General features: G+C 43.3%; 2 protein-coding genes across 10 annotated transcripts in view; one reads left to right on the plus strand and one right to left on the minus strand.

Moving 5' to 3' along the window:
* The window catches only part of GET1 (guided entry of tail-anchored proteins factor 1), a 63,959-nt gene that overhangs the window by 28,129 nt on the left and 11,438 nt on the right, over positions 1–24,392 (plus strand). The window lies entirely within an intron of this gene.
* Positions 1–24,392, minus strand: part of LCA5L (lebercilin LCA5 like) — a 54,808-nt gene that overhangs the window by 6,827 nt on the left and 23,589 nt on the right. For 5 of the 9 annotated variants that reach the window (XM_058732029.1, XM_058732028.1, XM_058732027.1 and 2 more), the window contains 6 exons: positions 23,147–23,488; positions 22,507–22,653; positions 18,327–18,841; positions 16,242–16,379; positions 2,065–2,146; positions 14–117 (listed from right to left, as the gene is read on the minus strand). In XM_058732029.1, coding sequence (XP_058588012.1) covers positions 14–117; positions 2,065–2,146; positions 16,242–16,379; positions 18,327–18,841; positions 22,507–22,653; positions 23,147–23,480 — 1,320 coding nt within the window. In that variant the 5' untranslated portion in view covers positions 23,481–23,488. Of the gene's footprint in view, positions 1–13; positions 118–2,064; positions 2,147–3,557; positions 3,818–16,241; positions 16,380–18,326; positions 18,842–22,506; positions 22,654–23,146; positions 23,489–24,392 lie in introns of those variants that run through there. The other 4 variants (XM_058732032.1, XR_009262339.1, XM_058732031.1 and 1 more) reach the window with 4 other exon arrangements.

A 24,392-nucleotide genomic window follows, 5' to 3' on the forward strand; every position in this document is an offset into this window, starting at 1 on the left:
AAATTTGTTGTACCTTAGTTGTCAAAGATGGGACATCTTCTGATTTTTGGGTTTCCTGGTGTTTCATGCTTGTAAACAAAAAACTTCTGTCTGCTTGTACGGATTTTGTTGAAGAAACTGCAGAACAGGTACATTATATGTAAGGAACATATTTTACGTGTGGGTGCAATATTGACTTTACAGAGAAAATAACACATTCGTTGTGTAAAACAAAGTATACCAGATATTAAAATTTTTTCTTCCAATATATGTTTAACATTTGCCAGTTTCCTTTCTTCCCTATCATTTTGCCTGTTTTGTCTTGTTTTGGGGCCACCAAGGTTGTGCGAATCAAAGTGTTAGGCTCCAGAGCGAGGAGGCTTTAGGCTAGGTCCACGTTGCTCTGGGAGGACACGCTGTCCCCGCCCCAGACACACAGTTGTGAGGGAGTGAGTCACAGGGACGTCCTGCGTCAGGGCTCTTGGTAACCAGCGGTTAGATCGTCCACCGCTAAATCTATACCTCACTTTCCTCAAAGTGTTATCCCATGTAAATGGCCCCATGGCTGGTACGATCATCTCTGCTGGCTGTTGTTCTGGATTACACAGCAGAAGCAAACAAAGGAAGGCGAGAAAATGTCAAGGTTGTTGCCTTTATTTATGTATTTATTTAAAGCAGGCTGCACACCCAGGATGGAGCCCAGTGCAGGGCTTGAACTCATGACCTTGAGATGGCGACCTGAGCTGAGATCAAGAGTCAGGTGCTTAACCAGCGGAGCCACCCCGGTGCCCCTGAAATTACTGCCTTTAAAAGTGAGCACGTAGTGACTTTTTCTACCAAAACAGGGTGTTTCTATTCTACCTCTTCTGAGCCAAGCCTGATGCTGGCAGATCTGGGGGGTGGCAGTGGGGGGGTGGGGGGAATAAGTACACCCCATCTTGAAGGAAAAGTACTACTCAGCAATGAAGAGGGACACACGGATGATGGCAGCAACAGCATGGGTGAGTCTCCGAAGCATTAGGCTGGACACAAGAAGCCGACCGAATAGCACGTGCTGTGTGATCCCACCTACGGGAAACTTGAGAACAGGTAAACGAAGCTGCTGTGACAAGGGAAATAAATCAGTGGTTGTCCCCGGGACAAGGACAGGGACTCGTGATGGCAGGGGGCGCGTGGGTGGCCTCCTGAGCAGGGAGAGGTTCTGCACTGACTGGTCAAAACCTGCTGAATTGCATACTTAAAATGGGTGCATTTTGGGGCATCTGGGAGGCTCAGTCAGTTGAATGTCCGACTCGGTTTCAGCTCAGGTCATGATCTCAGGTTTCGTGGGATCGAGCCCCACGGGCCCTGTGCTGGCAGTGCGGAGCCTGCTTGGGATTCTCTCTTTCTCTCTCTCTCTCTCTCTCCCTCTCTCCCTCCCTCCCTCCCTCTCTCTCTGCATCTCCCCTGCTTGGTCTGTCTCTCTAAAAAATATATATAATATATATAAATATATATATATATTTAATATATATAAATATATACAAATGTACAAATATAAAATATATAAAATAAATATATTAATAAAATAAATTATAAATTATATAAATACATATATTTAAAATATATATTATAATATATATGTAATATATAATATATTATATTATAATATATATAATTATGATTATAATTATATATTGTATAATTATAATATATATTATATATAAATATATATAATTATATATACTATAATTATATAAAATATATATTATCTATACATATTAAAAAAAAACAAGCCACACACTAAGAGATGCGCTTGGAAAGTTCGCCGTCTGCCAGACACTCTCCTCTAAGCCGGAAGGTGGCCCTCTCACTCCGCCTGCAGAAAGGGCACACGGGACTGAGCAGAGGCTGGGAGGACCAGGGAGCACGTGCAGTCCCTCCTACCTGTTCCCCCATATCGCAGCTCATTGTTCTTCTGGAATCACAAAATGTTTCAATGCCTAATAAACTGATGTTTTTAAAATACCCATTATTTCCGTGATATAAAGTAGGAACATAGGACTACATACTTACAAGTAGATTTTGAGCAAAAATAAAGCGTACCTGTCGGATAATCTTTGTCATGTAAATGTTTAAGTATCCGATTCGCATAGATGTTCCTGATTTCAAGCTCTCGGTCCTTCTCCTAAAGAGAACCACAATACCAATCTCTCTATAAATACTTGCTTTTAGCAGCCTGGATTTCTTCTATAAAACACGTTGAGCAAGCTCAGCATTCTTTGAATAAACTCTGTAGATGCTGGCAGGAACAGAAATAGGCCATATCCTTCTAGATCATCCCTGACACCAAAAAGTACCTTGTAACAGAGCAACAAACCATTGTGACGGGGACAGTACTGCTGAGGGGTTTGCAAGCCAGCTGCCCTCACTGCAGGTTCTGTCCCCCCGGCTCTGCGCCGTGAAGTTTGCTGGCTTTTCTCGTGGTCCAGGACAGCCACTAGCCACGCTGTGGTCTAAACTAATTAAAATGAAATGCACCGTTCAGTCCCCCGTGGCACTGCCCATATTTCCAGTGCTCAGTGCTGCACATCTCTGGTGGCCACATGACTGCACGGTGTGGTAGAACATTCCCACGTGGCACGAGGTTCGACGAGACAGGCCTGTGTTTTGACAGTACGAGTGCAGGGTGGGTAAAGCCTAGAACAAAGGCATCACTGTTCAGCTTTAAATGTCAGGATTGACTTTTTAAAGTCTTGGCAAAACAGGGGCGCTGTGTGGCTCCGTCAGTTAAGTGCCCAACTTCAGCTCAGGTCACGATCTCACGGCCCGCGAGTTCGAGCCCCGCGTCGGGCTCTGTGCTGACAGCTCGGAGCCTGGAGCCTGTTTCAGATTCTGTGTCTCCCCTCTCTTTCTGCCCCTCCCCTGCTCATGCTCTGTTTCTCTCAAAAATTAATAAACATTAAAAACTTTTTTTTTAAAGTCTTGACAAAAGTTTTGAAATCCTGGCTTGTTGAGGGTAAAAAAAAAGATTTCATTAAGCACCAAACACTCCTCTTACACATGCACCAAGAGGCCAGCCTGTTAGACTCAAGACCACTGAGTTTTAGTCAAAACCACAGTCAAAAGGAGTGGGCACTGGTGCCTGGGTGCTTCAGCCAATTAAGCATCTGACTCTTGATTTCAGCTCAGGTCATGATCCCAGGGTCATGAGATCGAGCCCCGTGTTGGGCTCTGCCCTGAGTTTGGGGCCTGCTTAGGACTCTCTCCCTCTGCCCCTCTCCCCCATCCCTTTAAAAACACAAAAACGGAGTGGGTATATATGAGTTAAGGCTGTCTTCTGTATGGTTAGACAGAAAGGGTCAGAGGAACGGGCCCAGAGAAGGAGGGTAGAGATAGGAGGAAGGGAGAGAGAACGAGAAATCAGATGGGGTTCTGGGCTCCCTGTGCCCCTCAGGGATATTAGGAAGGTGAAGAAACAAGTCTGAAGTTTGGAAAAGTCTCAGCGCAGGAGGCTTTGGTGTGGCCTGGGACATTCAAAGCCCGCGGTCAAGCCCCCCTTCAGCGTGGAGCCAGAGTAGTAATGCATTGCCAGTGGTAAGTTGAAAGGGCAGACAAGCCATCCAGGCAAAGGGCCAAAGAGAGCACTTCACTCACTTCCACAAGGAGTAAGACCCAGAGAGGGGACGGGAGCAGAGGGAAGAGCGAGAGCCAGGGAGCCTGCTTCCGAGTCTTCAACGTTACTGACCCAGGTGATCCCACAGCACAGGCTCTGGGACTGACCGTCGAGCCAAGGATCCGATGGCACCTCAAGGCATTGGCATCGACAGACAACAAGCGAAGATGGCCGAGATCTGACCTACGGAGCAGAGGCCATGAGCGTCACCGGCCACGTTCAGTACATGCCACACAGGTCCCGGGCACCCCACTAGTTAGGACCAGTCACTCCTCAGACTAGGGCAAGAGGTTCCAGAGGGTCAGGGGACTCTTTCTCCTTTTATCAACAGGGTAACGGGTGTGCACCCGCTCTTAACGCTAGATGCTGTCTCCACCAAGAGACGCTGCAAGTCTCAGAGACAACCTAAAATGGGGCCAGTTTTGATTAGAACAGACTGAGACAAGCTTCTGCCTAGTCTCCGTGTCCATCCCTATGCCCACCTCCAACTTGTGGGAACGGGGCTCATAAGGAAGTATGGTTCAGTTATGGAAACTAAAAATGTTACATATTTGTGCACATCTGAGTTGGAATGGGCAGGTTTTGTACTGATTTCATTTTTAATGTTTATTTATTTTGATGGAGCACGAGTGCATAAGTGAGGGAGGGGCAGAGAGAGAGACAGAGAGAGAGAGACGGAGAGAGAGAATCCCAAGAGAATCTCTGCACTGATGTGCGGAGCCTGACTTGGGGCTCAATCTCACGGACCCATGAGATTATGACCTGAGCCGAAGTCCAACCCTTAAGCGACTGAGCCACCCAGGCGCCCCTGTACTTATTTTAATCATAAAATTAATTTACTATCGGGGCACCTGGGTGGCTCAGTCGGTTAAGTGTCTGACTTCGGCTCAGGTCATGATCTCATGGTTCGTGGGTTCGAGCCCCGCGTCGGGCTCTGTGCTGACAGCTCAGAGCCTGAAGCCTTCTTCCGATTCTGTGTCTCCCTCTCTCTCTGCTCCTCCCCTGCTCGCACTCTGTCTCTCTCTCCCTCTCAAAAATAAACATTAAAAAAATTAAAAAATTAATTTATTATCAGAGGTACATAAATGGATACAATATAAGAATATTAACCTTTTCTAGAATTTCAGTTTCTAGGAGCAAAAATATCAGTATATTTATCTTTTTCTTTCTTTTCTTGTAATAACACCTCACTTAGCAAGAAAGAACGGTAATGGTGACAGTTTATTACCTGAAGGTGGCCAAGTTTATTCTGGATATTATGTTTTTTTTTAATTTTTTAAAATGTTTATTTATTTTTGGCAGAGAGAGAGAGAGACAGAGCATGAACAGGGAAGGGGCAGAGAGAGAGAGAGACACAGAATCTGAAACAGGCTCCATGCTCTGAGCTGTCGGCACAGAGCCCGACACGGGGCTTGAACTCACGAACTGTGACATCGTGACCTGAGCCGAAGCCGGACACTCAACCGACTGAGCCACCCAGGCACTCCTGGATATTATGTTTAAGAAGAATATAGTGTAGAACATCTTAGAAAGTTTTTTTTTTACCCCCCACTGGTTAAGACAAGAAAGATTTTGATGTTTAGAGGGGCAAGCGTTGATCGTCTGGAAAATCCAGTTACTTATTTTGATCCAGGCTGGTTCCTTGGAGGGTCTAGCATGTGCATCAGCAGCAGAGAGCAGGAAGAAGGCAGATAAGAAATGCTGGCTGACGGGTGACAGGTGCAGGGCTGGCTGGGGGCAAAAGGGAAGGACAGTCCTCCCTCAGGCCTGGAACAAAGGTTCAAGTCTGGATTCTGTCCACAGACCTGGGTCCAAGATCAAAGACAACAGGTTCAGAACACAATCCAGGATACTTGTAGTTGAGGTCAGTCAGTTAATCAAGAGAAAAAATACTGGGGCGCCTGGGTGGCTCAGTCGGTTAAGCGTCCGACTCTTGATTTTGGTTCAGGTCATGATCTCGCGGTTCATGAGTTCGAGCCCCAACAGGGCTCTGCGCTGACAGTGTGGAACCTGCTTGGAATTCTCTCTGTCTGCCCTTCTGCTGGTGTGCAGTAAATAAACATTAAAAAAAAAAAAACAACAATAAGAAAAATCCACATGTAGGAATGCTCATGGCATGTTTGTGGAATATTCATAGGAAAGAGGACTCACGAGCTCCAAGGTTATCAGGTCAGAGTTCGGTGGAGGTTGGGTCATGGTGGGGAACCATGTTAAAAAAGCAGGGCAGATGGCTTCCAAAAGACAGACAACAATGTCCACATAGACAGTGCCAGTTTGGCAGGGGTGAGCTTGTAGCCTGGATGTAGGGTAGAGTTGCAGTACCTCATTTGGGAGCCGTGGAGGACTGATATTTATCCCTTTACTTTGGCCCATTTTCTGGAAAGAGAGCAGTGTCTAGAATTGGTGTTGGATGACTTCGAAAATGAGTTTCAGAGTACCAAAACAGAAACTTTGATCTTTGGGACCATGCCTTCCCGAGCTCAGGTGCTAGTGATTTATGTTAATGTGGCAGATTGCATTTTCTCAGAATTGCTTCAGCAGTATTTCCGGTCCCATATGCTCTTCCGGAAACTTGTGACTCCCCATGAAGAGGTAGAATCTATTGCTCCTCCCATGGTGCCGCCTTGACAAAGGGAATGGGGTGGAAGAGATGCCGTGTGACTGGTTCTCTTTCTGTCTGTATCTCCCCACTCTGCTCCTTGGAACCTGGCTGCCATGTTGTGAGGAAGCCCACACCACATGGGGAGGCCACATGTGGGCGGTTCTGGCCAACACCCCAGTTGCCGTCTCAGCTGTTGGTTGACACCAACTGCAGACATACGTTTGAGACTTTAGAGCACTCCAGCCCCAGCCTTTGAACCACCTTAGTTGATGTCAAGAGTGGTGGAGATGGGCTAACCCCTGCCAGATTGTGGATTCGTGAGCAAAATTAATATTGTCATTTCTTTTTTCTTCTTCTTCTTTTTTTGAAGTAGGCTTCATGCCTAGCACAGAACCCAGTGTGGGGCTTGAAGCCAGCACCCCAAGATCGACACCTGAGCTGAGATTAAGAGTTAGATGCTTAACTGACTGAGCCACCCAGGTGCCCCCCAGTATTGTCATTTCTTTTTTTTTTTTTTTTTTAATTTTTTAACATTTAACAGAGCATGAACAGGAAGGGGCAGAGAGAGAGGGAGACACAGAATCGGAAGCAGGCTCCAGACTCTGAGCTGTCAGCACAGAGCCCAACACAGGGCTCGAACTCATAAACCGCAAGATCATGGCCTGAGCCAAAGTCGGACGCTTCACCAACTAAGCCACCCAGGTGCCCTAGTATTGTCATTTCTTAAGCCACTAAGTTGTGGAGTAATATCTTATGCAGCCATAGTGATTGGAACAGTCAGGTTACTAACACATCCTTAAAGGTTCCATCCCTTTATTCCTTGGGTCAGTACCCGGGATGACCATGAAGTATAAAAGTCTATCTTATTTTTCCTGCTGAAACAGGAATGTAAGGGGGTAGGAGTATATCCTGAATGAGGAAGAAATTATAGGTGATAGGCCATGGGTTGAATGATTTGTATTATGGGAAATGATCCAGTGGATTGTTTTAAATTCTTTTGTATAGCACATTCCCTCGGCATCTTCTTTTCCTTCATGTGTTTTTCATCTGTCTTCTGGCTCTGTTTTGGGGAGATTTCCTCAATATCCCTAGATTTTCCTTATCTGCCAGCTCTTTTACTGAATTTTGTATGATGGAATTATCTTTTAAAATTTTCACTTACTGTTTTCTGATTTTTTTCCCATTTTCGTAACATTCTTATTTTATGGGCACACAGTATCGTCTCTTCTGCATATTAAACTAAGCCTACAGGGTGGGCTGGTCTGCTTGTCATTCTTGTTCTTTCTTCACGATGCTGGAGGCTGGATTATTTTATTAACCTACTGTTTTGTGTGGATATTCATTTCTGTAGTTAGGCTTCTTTCCTGAACGGAAAGGCTGGCTCTGGGTAAATCAGTGGGACTTGCCGACTGCCAGGTTTCACTCTGAGGGGAGTCATTTGACTAAGTGCCTCCCATATTCCAGAATTTCCCCTTGGAAGGGCATTACCTGGGATATTGGCATTTACCCCACGTGCCCCAGCCCCATTTCTTCTCAAGTCTTTCATTCACAGCCTTTCTGCCTGATGGAAAATGCTGGACTCTGATGCTGTGAGTCCTGTTGAGAGGGCAGTCAGGTGAGATTGATGACCCAGTCCCCTGTGCTCAAGTGTCTCTTGCTCCTGTGTTCCCCGGGGCAAATGCTTCTCCAAGCACCTCATGCTGTGGCTTCTTCTGCTCTGTGACACCCATAGAGATGCTTCCACCTGTTTTCTGTCTTCAACAAATGTCCCCAAATCTCTACTGTTGGCTGGCGACTTTCCCCAGCTCTTTGCTTCTGTGGGTCCACTTTCTGTCCTTCACTGATCACTTCTGTGGGGTTCTGACGGGAGGGAAGTTACAGAGAGTCTGTCATCACCAACGATTGAGGCCAGAGCGAACAAGGTCCTTCTCAGGCCAAAGCAGAGTCCCTGTCTGTCTGCTGGTGAATGTGCTGTAAGGCACCCACACCGGGAGATTCTGATTTCACGGATATGGGTGTGGCTGGGGCAGTGGAGTGTTCAAAGCTCCCCAGATGGTCAACGTGTGGCCACATTTGAGGACCATGGTTTCAACCAAATGTGAAGACAGCTGCCCCAAGGCTCCGCTCCTGCTGCCCACTTGTATTGACTCTGAGCTTGGGGTTCCTCTCCCTGTTCCTGTTAAGTCACCAGCAATTGTTTTGCACTGTTATTTAGGTTGTGATTATTGGTGTCTGGTTTCTCGATCAATCCGAAACATTGTTTTTGATCTTTTTATCTTCCAGAAATTCTTTGGAAGTTCTGGTACGATCATGGTATCCTTTCTGGAGTTATGGGTTATTGCTTTAAAATATGTTGCGTGTCATTTCCATGGGGTTGTGGCAGGAAGAGATGAAAAGTGTGTATTTAGCTCGGGTTCAACTCTTTAGGGCATAAAATATGTAACTTTTCTTATTTTTCCCTTTGAAAGGATTTTATTATAAAAAATGTCAAACATACACAAACGTAGAGAAAATAGTACAGTGAATCTCCATGAACCAGTGAGCCAGCTTCACTAATGAACGACTCCTATCCTGTCTGTCTCTCTCTACACACCGCCCTCTGATCCCGTTCCCCAGCTATGAATTATTTTGAGGCAAATCCTAGACAACATAAATTTAATCTGTAAGTATTTCACTATGTATTTATAGGAGACAACGGCATCCCTTTTAAAACCTAACCACAGTATGAACATTTCACCTACCAAAAAAAATAATAATAATAATCCCTTAATATAAACATCCAGTTTGTTTCACATTTTTCCAACTGTCTAATAATTTTTAAATATTTCATCTATTTATTTATTATTTTTTAAATGTTTATTTATTTTTGAGAGAGAGAGACAGAGCACGAGCAGGGGAGGCTAAGAGAGAGATGGAATCCGAAGCAGGCTCCAGGCTCTGAGCTGTTAGGCACAGAGCCTGACGACGGGCTCAAACTCACGCACTCTTAGATCATGACCTGAGCCGAAGTCAGATGCCCAACTGACTGAGCCACTTAGGCACCCCATAAAGTGTTTATTTATTTCTGAGAGAGAGAGAGAGAGAAAGAGAGTGTGTGTGAGTGGGGGAGGGGCAAAGAGAGAGGGGAACAGAGTGGAGAGGGCTCCGTGCTGACAGCAGGAAGCTCCATGCAGGTCTCAAATTCACAAACCAGGAGATCATGACCTGAGCTGAAGTCGGACGCTCAACCGACTGAGCCACCCAGGGGCCCCCTGTCCTATAATTTTTTTTTTTAAGTTTGCTTGAATCAGAATCCAAACAAGGTCCAAAACATTGAGATTAATAGGTCTCTTAGTCTTTAAAAAACCTTGTTTGTATACAGCTTTCTTGATATTATTCAGGTACCATATAATTTTCCCTTTCAAATTGTACAATCCAGTGGGTTTTCTATTTTTTTTTTTATTGTGGTAAAATGCACAGAACATAAAATCCACCATTTTAATCGTTTTAAGTGCCCAGGTCAATGGCATTAAGTACACTGTCATGCAACCATACCCACTGATCACCTCCAGTGATCTCCCTGGAACTTTTATTTTTTTTTATTTTATTTTTTTATCTCCCTGGAACTTTTATTTAAACTGAAACTCTATCCCCATGAAACACTGACTCCCATTTTCCTTCTCCCAGCTCCTGGCAACCACCACTACACTCTGTCATTATGATTTTGACTATAAACTAGAATAATACAGGATTCGTCTTTTTGTGACTGGCTTATTTCATTTAGCATAATGTTCTGGAGGTTCATCCATGTTGTAGCAGGTGTCAGAATTTCCTTCCTTTTTAAGCTGAATAATACTTCATGTGTGTGTGTATATATACACACACATTATATTTATCCACTCCTCTGTTGACGGTCACTCGGGTACCTTCCACGTTTTAGCGATTGTAAATAATGCTGCTGTGAACGTGGGGGGACGAATATCTCTTCAAGACCCTGCTTTCCATTCTCTTGGGTATAGACCTAGTGGAATTGTGGGATCGTACACATTTTTCATTTTTTGAGGAACCTCCATACTGTTTTCTATAGTGGCTGTACCATTTTACATTCCCACCAATGGTGCCCAAGGGTTCCAATTTTAACACATTCTTCTCAATACTTTTCTTCCTTCCTTCTTTTCTTTTCTTTTCTTTCTTTCTTTCTTTCTTTCTTTCTTTCTTTCTTTCTTTCTTTCTTTCTTTCTTTCTTTCTTTCTTTCTTTCTTTCTTTCTTTCTTGTTATTATTATTTTATAGTAGCCATCCTAATGACTGTGAGGTGGTATTTCCTCACAGTTTTGATTTGCATTTTCCCAGCATTCAGTTGAGCATCTTTTCACATGCTTATTGGCCATTTGTAGTTCTTCTTTGGAGAAATGCTTAAGTCCTTTGCCCATTTTTGAACTGGGTTGTTTGGTTTTTTTTAGTTGTTGAGGGTTTCTCATAATCTCTTTTACTCTATAAATTCCTCCCTCATCTCTTTTGCTTTGATTCACTATTTGTTTCCTGTAGAAACTGGGTTGTTTGTGCTGTAGAGTTTCAACGTTTTTTATTTATTTTTGGGACAGAGAGAGACAGAGCATGAACGGGGGAGGGGCAGAGAGAGAGGGAGACACAGAATCGGAAACAGGCTCCAGGCTCCGAGCCATCAGCCCAGAGCCTGACGCGGGGCTCGAACTCACGGACCGCGAGATCGTGACCTGGCTGAAGTCGGACGCTTAACCGACTGCGCCACCCAGGCGCCCCAGTGCTGTAGAGTTTCAGATGGCCTGATGTTGCTGACTGCATCCCTGAGGTATTACCGTGTTCCGCTGCCCCTATATTTCTTTTTGATCTAAATGTTTGACCACCGGGTGCCTGGCTGGCTCAGTTGGTAGAGTGTGCAACTCTTGATCTCGGGGTTGTGAGTTCCAGCCCCGTGCTGGGTGTAGAGATGACTTAAGAAAAATAATCTTAAAAACAAATATTGGATCACACCTGGGTATGATTTTTTGGGCAAGAACCCACTGTAGGTGGTGGTGTGTACGTCAGTTAGCAAGTACATAGTGTCTGATGGCTTCTCTTGTCATGCTACGAGCCACCGACAACTTGGATCCGCTAACTCACTGGGACTTCCAGAACAGTGGTACTCTAATCCTGTCCTTCCTTTTTCAGTAATTGGAATGCTCTTATAAGGAGGCTCTTCCCTCCTCACAAACTATTTGGTCGCTCTGAGAATAGGAAAGGTAGAAAGAATTGTTTCTTTGCCTTTATTTACCAGTCTTCGAAATAGTGTGCTGGTATCTTAGTACTCTCTAAAGGTGACTCATCACTGAGGTGTTTTGTTTTGTTTTTTAAAGTATCATTATGGACATTTGGATGTCTATATATTTGATGAGATTCAATCCACGGAGTTACTTCACTGATCCTCAGATTACCCCATCTTTGGCCAATAAGAACCAATCTTAGGTGGCTCCTGATATTATACTATTAGTTCTCTGTAGTTTCCTTGCTTTTGTAGGACAGTATGTCCCAGGCTCATGCAGTATATTTCATGTTCCAGACCTGAGATTTTTTTTTTTTAAGGTGCCTTGGTTCTTTTTAGTGTGGTATGGAATTTGAAGACTATAATCTGGGCACTAGGGCTATTCAATGTTAATGGGCTGGTCATATTAGAATATATGTATTTATTTTTAGTTCTGGAGGCTGGGAAGGCCAAGATCAAGGTGCTGGCAGGCTGGCAGATTTAGTTCTGGGAGGGCCTTCTTTGTTTTTTAGATTTTACTTTTAAGTAATCTTTACACCCACCATGGGACTCAAACTTACAACCCTGAAATCAAGAGTCACACGTTCTACCAAAAACTGAGCCAGCCAGGCGCCCCGTTGTATTTATTTTTAAATTAAAAAAAAAAACATTTATTTTTGAGACAGAGACAGAGCATGAGTGGGGGAGGGGCAGAGGGAGGGAGACACAGAATCCCAACAAAGCAGGCTCCAGGCTCTGAGCTGTCATCACAGAGCCCGACGTGGGGCTCGAACCTACAAACCATGAGATCATGACCTGAGCCGAAGTTGGATGCTTCATCAGCTGAGCTACCCAGGCACCCCTATTTATTTTTAAAGATAAATTATATCATAAATGCATACTTTCACTTCAGTTCACAAACAAGACTATAGGATTTTTAAAAAATGTTTGTTTATTTATTTATTTTGGGAGAGAGATTGAGCAGTGGAGGGGCAGGGAGAGAGGGAGACAGAAATCCTAAGCAGGCTTCGCATTGTCAGTGCAGAGCCCAACATTGGGCTTAAATCCACAAACCGTGAAATTGTGACCCAAGCCGAAATCAGGAGTCAGATGCTTAACCAACTGAGCCCCCCAGGTGGTCCCCCAGGACTACAGGATTTTTATTGACCTCATCTTCCTTCTGTATTTTCTTTCTTCCATCCCCAAATCCTAGTTCTCAATGACACCAACATAATTCATCATGTGTTTCATCCCATAGGATAAACACAACAGCTTCAAAATAACCATGCCCACACTATAATCAAGAATGTATTTCACTAGGCACATGCGGTGAAATTAACATGTTTTAAGTCTCTTGGAATGGTGTCTCTGACAATTTCGCTGCCACTGGAATTTACAGTGGGTTGTTTTCATTTGATTTTTGATTTTTAGGGAATGCTTTTCCATTTTTCCTTTTGCATTTCATTCTGCTTCATAATTATGCAAGCCATTTGGTGATTCCACAATTTGATATGGTTCTAAAATCAAATCTACCAAAAAGATATTCAAGGAGAGGCACCTGGGTGGCTCAGTCAGTTAAGCATCTGACTTTGGCTCAGTTCATGATTTCACGGTTTGTGAGTTCAAGCCCTGCATCGGGCTCTGTGCTGAAAGGGCAGAGCCCACGTTGGATCCTCTGTCTCCCTCTCTCTCTGCCCTTCCTTTGCTCTCTCTCTCTCTCAAAAATAAATGTTAAAAAAAAAAAAAAAGATATTCAAGGAAATCTAGGTTCTACAATCACCCCTTCTGATCTGTTATCTCCCTACTTCCGTTGTTACCCCACTATTCTTTTTCTTTTAAAAACATAAATAAAAATGTGGATATATTTGTATTCCTTCTGTTTTTTAATTTAACTTTACTTTTTACTTTTTAAAATTTGCATCCAAATTAGTATATAGTGAAGCAATGATTTCAGTAGATTCCTTAATGCCCCTTACCCATTTAGCCCATCCCCCCTCCCACAACCCTTCCAGCAACCCTGTTTGTTCTCCATATTTTGTTTTGTCCCCCTCCCTGTTTTTATATTATTTTTGTTTCCCTTCCCTTATGTTCATCTGTTTTGTCTCTTAAAGTCCTCATATTGGGGCGCCTGGGTGGCGCAGTCAGTTAAGCATCCGACTTCAGCCAGGTCACGATCTCGCGGTCTGTGAGTTCGAGCCCCGCGTCAGGCTCTGGGCTGATGGCTCGGAGGCTGGAGCCTGTTTCCGATTCTGTGTCTCCCTCTCTCTCTCTGCCCCTCCCCCGTTCATGCTCTGTCTCTCTCTGTCCCAAAAAAAATAAATAAAAAACGTTGAAAAAAAAAAAAAAAAAGTCCTCATATGAGTGAAGTCATATGTTTTTTAAATTTTTTAAATGTTTAATTTTGAGAGAGACGAGCACGAGCAGGGGAGGGGCAGAGAGAGGGGCAGAGAGAGGGAGACACAGAATCCAAAGCAGGCTCCAGGCTCTGAGCTATCAGCATAGAGCCCAACACGGGGCCTCGAACTCAGGAACTGCAAGATCATGACCTGAGCCAGATGCTTAACTGACTTGAGCCACCCAGGTGCTCCTTTATTCCTCCTGTTTTTAAATTCCTCCTGTTTCCTCTGTCTTCCTGTTTTCACTTATCCATATATCCTAGAGATTACCATATTATAATGTAAAGAGTCCCCATTCCTTTCTACAGATGCACAGAAATGTATAGAGGTATATTTACTTTTTTTTTTTTTTTTTGTAAATAAATTTGGATCTTACTGCATATAGAATTTTGCATCTTCTTTTCCATTAAGTATTTCATTAAGTATTAAAATAGCATTTCCCCTTTCAAAATTGTTTTTTAATGATTGCATAGTATTTATATGCATATCATTGCATATGAAAGCACAAACTTTATTTTAAAATTCTTTGATAGTGTCTCCATATATGTGGGTGTGTTTGCCTTGACCAGTGGTTCTTGAAGACTCTTCTGTTAGATTTCTAAGCTAGTTGCTATGGCCACACCCATTTTCTGGCATACTTTTGTCTCTGAAATTACCTGAGACTCTAGGGAAGAAAGAAACAGAACTCTCTTCCTGCTTTGCAAAGGGAAAATTTACATCCAACTTTCTCTCCACCTCCCCACCCCCCCAGCTTTCTCTCCTAATATCCTTTCCCTGCCTCTGAGTGCTCTCCAGGCTCCTGGGAAATCTGAATTCTCTACTTGTCATAAAAAAGTTAAAGATTCTTGTCTTAAAGAATCAAACTTAAGATTTGCTAGTTGAGGCTTGAAAGAGCTGTATTTCTTAAGTGTTTATCTAGTTTTTTCCAACTTGTTGGCCATTTTAGAAATCTTGAAGGCAGAGGGGCGCCTGGGTGGCGCAGTCGGTTAAGCGGCCGACTTCAGCCAGGTCACGATCTCGCGGTCCGTGAGTTCGAGCCCCGCGTCAGGCTCTGGGCCGATGGCTCGGAGCCTGGAGCCTGTTTCCGATTCTGTGTCTCCCTCTCTCTCTGCCCCTCCCCCGTTCATGCTCTGTCTCTCTCTGTCCCAAAAATAAAAATAAAAAATGTTGAAAAAAAAAAAAAAAAAAGAAATCTTGAAGGCAGAAAGATAGCAAAAGTCTGAAAAAAAATAAATATTTTTAATTCTTATCTTTAAAGCACATTTAAAAATTTTTTTATAGCATTTATTTATTGGGGCACCTGTGTGGCTCAGTCGGTTAAGTGGCTGACTTTGGCTCAGGTCATGATCTTGCAGTTTGTGGATTCGAGCCCTATGTCTGGGCTCTGTGCTGACAGCTTGGAGCCTGGAGCCTGCTTCGGATTCTGTGTCTCCCTCTCTCTCTGCCCCTCCCTTGCTCACCCTCTGTCTCTCTCTCTCTCAAAAATAAATAAACATTTTATTTAAAGTGTTTTTAACATTTATTTATTATTGAGAGAGAGAGACAGAGCATGAGCAAGGGAGGGGCAGACAGAGAGGGAGACACAGAATCCGAAGCAGGCTGCAGGCTCCGAGCTGTCAGCACAGAGCCTGACACAGACTTGAACTCACAAATGGTGAGATCACGACCTGAGCTGAAGTCGGCCACTTAACCGACTGAGCCACCCACGTGCCCCTAAAGCACACTTTAAAAGACAGTTTTGCAAGCATTTCCAAGTAGATTTTATTATTTTAATGTTTCTTTTTATTTTGAGATAGTGTGAGCAGGGGAGGGGCAGAGAGAGAGGGTAAGAGAGAGAGAATCCCAAGCAGGGTCCGTGCTTAGCATGGAGCCTGCTAAACATGGAGCCTGACACTGGGCTTGATCTCACAACCATTAGATCGTGACCTGAGCCAAAATCAAGAGTTGGGCACTTAACCAACTGAACCAGCCAAGGCGCCCCAATTCAAGTACGCCTTAAAGTGAATTTGTGGGCCATTAAAATGACTCTAAATATTTTAATGATGTAAGTTAATTTCCAAATTTGAAAACTTAGTTTGGCTTCCATTAAGATGGTAACGAAATACAGTAATATTAATTCATGGGATGAAGTGGGGGTGGAAACAGGAAGTTTTGTTAATGAAGAGTGTAGAGCTTTAACTTCTAGTGACAGCACACGCTCACCAGGCTGTGAACCCACCCTCGTAATGTCAGATCCTCTATCTGTTCCAATGGTCTAGGGAAAAAGTTAATTTGAGAAAGATTCCCAAAGTTAAATAATTTAAAGAATAGCTCTGATATTTTGGGAAGCAGAACTGAACAAATTTTGTTACATTTTGCTTTAAAGAAGTACCTTAAGTTTTTGTTGAAGGCGTTTTATTTCCATTTGCAGAGTCTTTGTAGCTGCCTGGGCTGCTAACGTCTTCCGGTTCTCAGTGGCCAACTGCCGATTAAAGACTCTATTGTTCAGCCTCAGCTGTTTTTCCAAGCTCTGAAAACAGTATATATTTTAACTCTTCTGTAACCAATGTAGTATTGTTAACAAAGTTCAACAGTAATGGAACTAATTGCATTTACAAGAAGTGCACAGTTTTAACTTAATACAACTTAAGCGCACGGCCGGTGCAGGGGACATATGTTAGAGCTGAACATAACCACACACACAAACACAAAAGCCGGAAAACCCACATATTCCAACTCTAGAGAATAAATATGTTTGGAACCCAATGATTTTCACACCCCTGATTTTGATTAAAAACATAACCTTTGAACACTTCCTGAAAATTAATAAATATAACCAACGCCATGCTTTAAAACTCAACCCAGGTGGCTGTGCCAACTCCAAGACCTGCTAACGCCGCAGGTGCGCACCGGGCCCTGGCCCGCCTTGTCCGCCAGGGGGCGGGCCAGCAGGAGGGCAGCCGCGCATGCGTGAGTCTCTGATGCCTGGTCCTGGTCCCGGAAGCTCCCGCAGGGGTCACAGCCCCGCCCCTTCCCCCCCGGGATAAAGGAATTCCCTGTCAGGGATTCCCTCCCCAGGGATAAAGGAATTCTCTACCAGGAGAGGTTGGGCAGCTGCAGGCCATCCGTGCCCAGGGCTCACTGGTGCGTGGGCACCTCCTCAGCAGTTTTTTTGCAGAACTCTTTGATCTGCACTTTGACAGAGGCTTGACCAAAAGGCCTTTTCTTTCCTTCTTTCTTTTTTCCCATTAAGTGCATTTCCCCCCATATTAATATTAATACTCTGTCATTAAAGAAAAGTGGGCAATATGGTAAGCTGAAAGGATGAAATAATCAGTAAAAATCCCAGTCCCCAAAGTATTAACACTAAAGAAAAATACCGACATGTTTTGCTCGGCTCATCAACATTTTCTCCCCCAGCAAATGCCCTACAACCAACCAAATTTCTCACACAGCCAAGTGCTTCTGATAAGAAAAGGGTTCTTGAATTCTTTTTGGTTTTGGTTACAGCTACAAAAAACATGAACTAATTCACATGTATACATAAAAAATAGGTAGGTGAGATACAACCACATTTACTTGACAGACGTGAGCTAACATGGGTCTGCTATTAACATAGGAGGCCAAATAATCGGACTTTTCTACATTATTTATGTTACTGAAAATGCGGCTGCTCGTTATTTTCTGTAGTTCACATATCCACTTCGTGGGAGGAAGTTCTCCTTGAAAATAGAGGATTTTTACCAAAGAAGAAATAAGTAATAAGGAAGTGGGTGAAATGAACTTGATATTTTCTTATTATTTCAAGTTTGTAAAAAATACTTGCCTCTCACCATCATTTAAATAATAAGGAATTACACAGTAACCTAATTTTATTTATGTTTATGTCCGTAGAGACCAAGAACTAACACAAAAAAAATTCTCAGTATAATCAGGATGTTCCCCCAAATCATCCCTCATAGAGCAGTCTCCAAGACTTTGACACCCACGTGCTATTCTAGAAAGTCAGCCCATTCACTCCGGGAAACACTTCTGTTTCCAGCCTACCAACAATGTCTCTGTGGTAGTGACTAGACAGCTGACCAGGGGGAGTGCAAGGAGAGGGGCTGGAGAGATGCGGGGGGCAGGCTTTTAGGGAAGCGGGTCTTTAATAAACAGATTCAAGGAGAAGAAGGTTGGCTTCTAAGAGGTTTCACACAACCCAACCCAACACCTTTCCAGCACATGAGCACACTTACAGAATGGTCATTTCCAGACAAACAAGCCTGGCCACAACAGAAGGGACATCTCCCCCTGCCCCGCCCCCTGCCCCCCCAGCACCCCCCCCCCCCCCCCCCCCGCACTGGATGCCATCACTGGTGTGGCCTGTGAGCAAAGCAGCTGGGAATGCTTCACTGCACAGGGGCAAGTGTGACGCACGTGTACTCTGCATATCGTTCTTGGGACATTACAATTTCTAGGCCTCTGAAAAACGGACCTGTATTTTTTTGTTGTTTGCCTCTGTTTTCGTTGTGAGAACAGACAATTTTTGAGTGAGTTCTTCCCTCTCTGCAAGATTTTTGTCTTCAGAAAGCCTCTGCAGCTCCTGCAAGGAGTCTTTAGTCTTCAGCAGCTCACTGTCGGTTTCTCGAAGTTTCCTGGATGCGCTTCTTTCCTTTTCCTGGGATTTCCTAAGTAGCTGCCTTAAGTTTTTGACTTCATTCTGATGTTTTACCATAATTTGAGGTAGATTATTTTGTGAATTCTCATATTTCCCTATTGCTTTCAAGTGCCTAAGCTGAAGATGTTTCAAAAATTGGTTTTCTATGACCGTGGCTTCCAATTTACGACGTATATCACATAGTTCGTTTTTGAGCTCTTTAATCTTCTGGAGCCTTGCTGAGAGGATGCGATGAGTCATAGCATCTCTTCTTTGGGCAATCACATTGTTCTGAGCATTTAAAAGTGGCGCATTCCAGTTGTGCTTTTTTTCAACTGAGATTTCCTTCTGGCCTGCGTGAGAAGATAATCCAGTTTGTTACTAGTCATATAGATAGAGATATGCAGATATGCCATATGTGTTACCCCCACCTGCACCCCGCACACATACAAGGCGAACGAACATGTAATATAGACGTGCTTCAGGTAGGGACTTCATATATAGATCCCTCATTTCAGGTCAGTAGTTGTCTTTTTTACAGCTAGGGATTATGACTCATTTGTCTAAGGTCACAGAACCACAAAGTGGCATAGAATGGATGGAAAACCAGGCTTTCTTTGACTGTAAAACCTGTACGTATTTCTATTATTAAAGTTCTATTAAAAACCACAATAATAGATAACATTTACTAAGGGCTTACCACATGTTAAGCATTGAACTAAATGCTATATGTAGATTATCTGATATAATCCTTCCAATAATATGTTATGAGGCAATTCGAGTGTAACATGAGAGAGCCCAGTGTTATATATGAAGATCTCCTTTATTCAAAAAGAGTCTTAGAAAGCCATTGAACCACTTAGACTGTGTGTACGGATATTCCATTTCTCAGTAAATCCAACACAGCTAAGTTTTCCTGTTACTTTGGGCTCTAAAGGAAGTAGTTAGTTGGCTTGTATTCAGAAGTCTATTTCAGACAAAATGTGTCTAAACAATGTCACATCAAGCTTATATAACTGAGTTGTGTCAAATGTATGTGTAGCATCACTGCATTATTATCCCATTTTAAAGATGAACAAACTGATGCTTCGCGACATCCCTGCTTGATGGGCACACAGCTAGTCAGTGGTGAAATGGAACCCATGTCTGTGTGCCTGTGCTACTGCCCCATATGTATGTGCATTTGCATGACATTTACATGTGTTTATGTGCATACTGTGTATGTGCGTGTGCACGTTAGTATATCTATATTCTTTTTTTAGTTTATTGATTTATATTGAGAGAGAGAGAGAGAGACTGCATGAGCAGGGGAGGGGCAAAGAGAGAAGAGAGAGAGAATCCCAAGCAGGCTCCACCCTCCCAGCATGGAGCCTGACTCAGGGCTCGATCTCATGAACCGTGAGGTCATGACTTGAGCTGAAATCAAGAGTCAGATGCTTAATCAACTGAGCCACCCAGGAGCCCCTAGTATATCTGTATTATGAGAGAGACTGAAACTGGATTCTAGAATCTAAAAACATATATGGTCCTCATTCTGGAGAGAGAGAAAGCATCTAGTGGCCAGTGTCACTGGAGTCCTAGCCTTAAGCTGTTGCCCACATGTGGATACATCACCTGAGACACGGCTTAATATGTTTGGTGTAGGTGGTGGAAAAGGTGATTCTGCCTGTGGTGGAAATCACGAGCCAACAGAAATGGAAGGTGCTTCCTGGGGACAAGGCATCTCAATTGTGACTGTGACAGAACACATAGATGTGGCAACGATTACAGTATCTGTATCACATCAGTAATCAATGGGCGGTCTTTACAACTGTGCCCCCACAGGTCTTTATTTTCCCACTGGGAACGATTCAGTAAAGGCTGTGGTTGAACGTTTGAGTATTTTGGAATAGGTTTTTGAGCACATTGAAAATTGGAAAGCAGAGGTCAACCTCTGAGGCTGGGCACTGGCTGGGAAAGGCCCAGACCCAGGTGGATCAGGCTGGATTAAAACAGGGGGTGGGGTGGGGTGGGGACTGTCATGTTCTACACCACGTCCAGCGTGACCGAAACTTGACTCCCAACTTACAACGTCTCACTACTCTTGGGTGATGCGTTTCCCGGAGGAGAGAGGGCTCTTCCTGAGACTAGAAGGATAGGGTGGTGGGTTCTGTGGGCTGTGGAGGCTTATGTCCCTGACATATGCTGTGCTCAAGTGACGGGAGGACAGAGGCAGCATGAATGGGTGCTCGGGGACTAATCCCTGTGGCCATGGGCACACCTGCCAAGGTCCCAGGTTGAGATGTACATACAGGGCATGTGTACTTTGAAAACAGGAGGTGACCCCATGTGCTTGGACAAGGAATGTTTGTGATGCAAATGAAGGACCAGAAGCCCTTCCCCAAGTGTCCGGTCTGTGTAAAGCCACCCTAACTCCCTCCTTCCCCCAAACACATCTGAGACTGAATTGTTTGCCTACCCTAGCTGGTGCTTGGGGGAGGATGAACCAGATTTACTTGCTTCAGAAGATAAACATACCACTTGTATTTGAGTGACGTAGAATAAATTTATTCTATAGACATTATGCTTACTTGTATACTAATCAAGGTTATGGAAAACGGAAATAGAGTTTAGTCCTTAATGATTTTGCATCTCATTATACTAACCCCTGCCTGGTAAGAATGACCAAATTTATCATTTCTATCTCATTTCATGTAGTGAGGCAGATTTAGCCCAATGATTAAACTACTCTTAATGAAGTGACAAAATTAATTTGGTTGCTCCCAATTTATGACCAGGTGTTTCGCATAAAGAACTCAATAAATACTTGTGGAATAAATAAATGAGGAAACAGTTTTTAAAAGTTAAATTGTCAGGCACTTAGAACTCAAAGTGCAGTTCGTGTAGAAATAGTTTTATAAATGCTAACAGCCTTTCATACAGCCCCACGGAAGTGTAGAATCAATACAAAGTGTAGTGTATAGATCTATGATCCCTGTCATAAAACCTTGGAGCCAGACTGTTTCTGAATTATTATTATTATTATTATTATTATTATTATTATTATTTTGGTGCATATACAGTATTTCCCATAGAATTTCCAGTAGGGCTGGGAATAGCATACTTTAATCAAAGAATATTTTTGTGAAATATGTGGCTATTCACACTAACTGAAATAAAGATCAGTCTCATGTTAGTTCAGATCTGGTTTTTGTTGCTGAATCAGTTTAGGTAGCAAAGATATAAAAACTGTTTGTTTTTCAGACTTTTGTAAATTCAGACATGGATAGGGGATCATAACCACGGTGGAGCCTAACCACGATGTAGTTTCTGTTGTGATAATCTCTTCCAAATGCCACAAACAGACTTCTTTTGACAGAGTCCCATGTGACAGAAGGAACTAGGCTTTTCATCTTCTACCCTCGGCCTTGACCGTGAGCATAAGACTCCTAACTCTCTAGAAAAGGAGCTTTTAGCCTTTTGAGAATCTGGTGGAAGCTCATGGGTCCTTCTCCCTAGAAGAGTTCACAAATGTAAATAGACACGAAAAATGCAAAGATTTTCATGCAGCCCAGAGATATGCGACTAAGATGAAGAATCCCTACCCTATAGCTGGGAAGAAGGGGACCTGAAGGTTCTAGATGACTCTGAGGTAGCAGAGGGAGTCCTAGGCACACCTGGTCACAGGGGGCTGGCGGGGGGGGAGACACGGGGTACACCTGACAGCAGACATGCTGTCCACATAGTATTGATGTAGTTTCCGGCTGTTCACTGATGGCAGTTCTGATGGCCACAGCCGAAGAAAGTTTCAGCCATGTCCATATTAGGAATATTTATAAGCCCAGGATTGCCTAAAATGGGAGGAGGTATTCACAGTCTGGGCAGGGAGGCAGGGAGTGAGGTCAAGGACATCACAAGTCTACTTCCATTTGGACAGTTAGGAACTGGTGTCGGTACTCTTACAGTCCACAAGGGAATGGATGACCTTGTTAACAGCCTTTTGAACCACCTCTGTCTCAAAAGATGATCTTTGCCTCACCGGACTTGGAGACCATCCTCTTGGGGTGCTGACTCAGGTATTTACAGTTCATTGGCAATTCAAACCTTGATTCTTCAGCTGGGATACGAGGCAAGAGGCCAGCAAAGTCCAAGTGTCGTGGTACTCTGTAACAAGGCCACCTGTTAACTAAAAACGGAACTAACGGGGCGCCTGGGTGGCGCAGTCGGTTAAGCGTCCGACTTCAGCCAGGTCACGATCTCGCGGTCCGTGAGTTCGAGCCCCGCGTCAGGCTCTGGGCTGATGGCTCGGAGCCTGGAGCCTGTTTCCGATTCTGTGTCTCCCTCTCTCTCTGCCCCTCCCCCGTTCATGCTCTGTCTCTCTCTGTCCCAAAAAAAAAAAAAAAAAAAAAAAAAAAAAACGGAACTAACCTCACCAGTAGGCTCCGGCAGGGTAAGTTGTACAAGAGGGCTAGGTTTTTTGTTTTCAGCCTAACTTCCTGCCATCTTGTAATCATTCCCAATTTCTCTATCTCCTTCCGTACAAGTTCATTTATAAACACACATTTGAAATAGGGGACAACAATAAAACCGAATAGGGACGACTTCAAATACTAGTGCATTAAATAATAATGTCATTGGGAACAGAAGTTTGGTCTTGCTTGGGAAATGTTGCTTCTTACCTTTAGGTTGGGAGACTTTAGAGACATTATACGTTTTCTTCTCGTTCTTTTTTTCTCTTATCATAGTCTTCTCTAAATAATTTCTATTACGAGCTGTTTCAGAACATTCAGAGAGAAAGTCTTCTGAATAATCACAGGGAGAACTTAAACTTCTGCAGGAACACTGAGATCTGCTGTAATCCACACTTCTATCAGAAGCGTGACTGGGGCTGCCTCTTGAACAGTCACCTGCGTCCTGGGTTCCCGTGCACTCTGCAGACCTCCTCCTGGGTCCTAAGGCCACACAGGGGAGGTGCTCATCTACACCTGTTTCTGCTGGATCAGCCAGAGACATAGCAAAACCTGATAGGACAAAAGTGTTTTCAGATTTATAGCTATTGACATTAAAATGAACCTCTGCTTTATTATATTTAACTATAAGTGGATCATTAGGAATGGGAAACACCACATCTTGTGGAAGTATTTTCTGGAAAAAATCTCAGTGGGGTTTTGTTTTTTTCTTTGACATAAAATGTAAGACCCCTGAGACAAACTTTGGTGAGGCTGTATTCACAGGTAATACAAGACAAAGTTCACATCAGAGGACAACAATGACAGCAATCTGTGAATTAGTGAATTACATCTTCATTCTCTAAGAATGTTGCAAGATTTTGCCTTGAAGAAAACGACAGTACTTGGTAAGCTTGGATGGCTGGTATGAAATGCAATACTTAGGAAATTCAGACATATTTGTGGAGATGGACACACTTTTATTCATTAGTGATGAAATCACACTTTTGAGATGAAACATACAGCATAGAATATGACAAATTAACCTACTAGTTTTTTAGAGTTAATACTTGTTTTAAATTAAGAGTAATAGTGGATCCCAGGGATATAAACTTGATCCATAATTACAAGGCTTGTCATATTTTAATGAAAAAAATGTGCTTTCCTTTCTGTGCTCCATTTGGACTATTATAACATGAATAGGACCTCCCCCGATTACAGCTACACGATGACAGAAAACAATTCAGGAAAAAATGTGATTTGCACGAAAAATCATCCCATTGTTGGAACCTTTTTGAAGGCAGTCCACCCAGTGGAAAATGTACATTTGTTTAATAAAGAACTGATCGTACTTTTGCAGCTACACAAAGACCAAACTTTTATCATAATGGATTTGGAAAAATCAAAACCAAGTTTGTCTAATTATTAGGAACTTAATCATTCAATGTGAAAAATCGAAACCTTACTTGGGAGCTAA

The sequence above is a fragment of the Neofelis nebulosa genome, chromosome 5, assembly GCF_028018385.1.
Source record: "Neofelis nebulosa isolate mNeoNeb1 chromosome 5, mNeoNeb1.pri, whole genome shotgun sequence".
Classification (NCBI taxonomy): domain Eukaryota; kingdom Metazoa; phylum Chordata; class Mammalia; order Carnivora; family Felidae; genus Neofelis; species Neofelis nebulosa.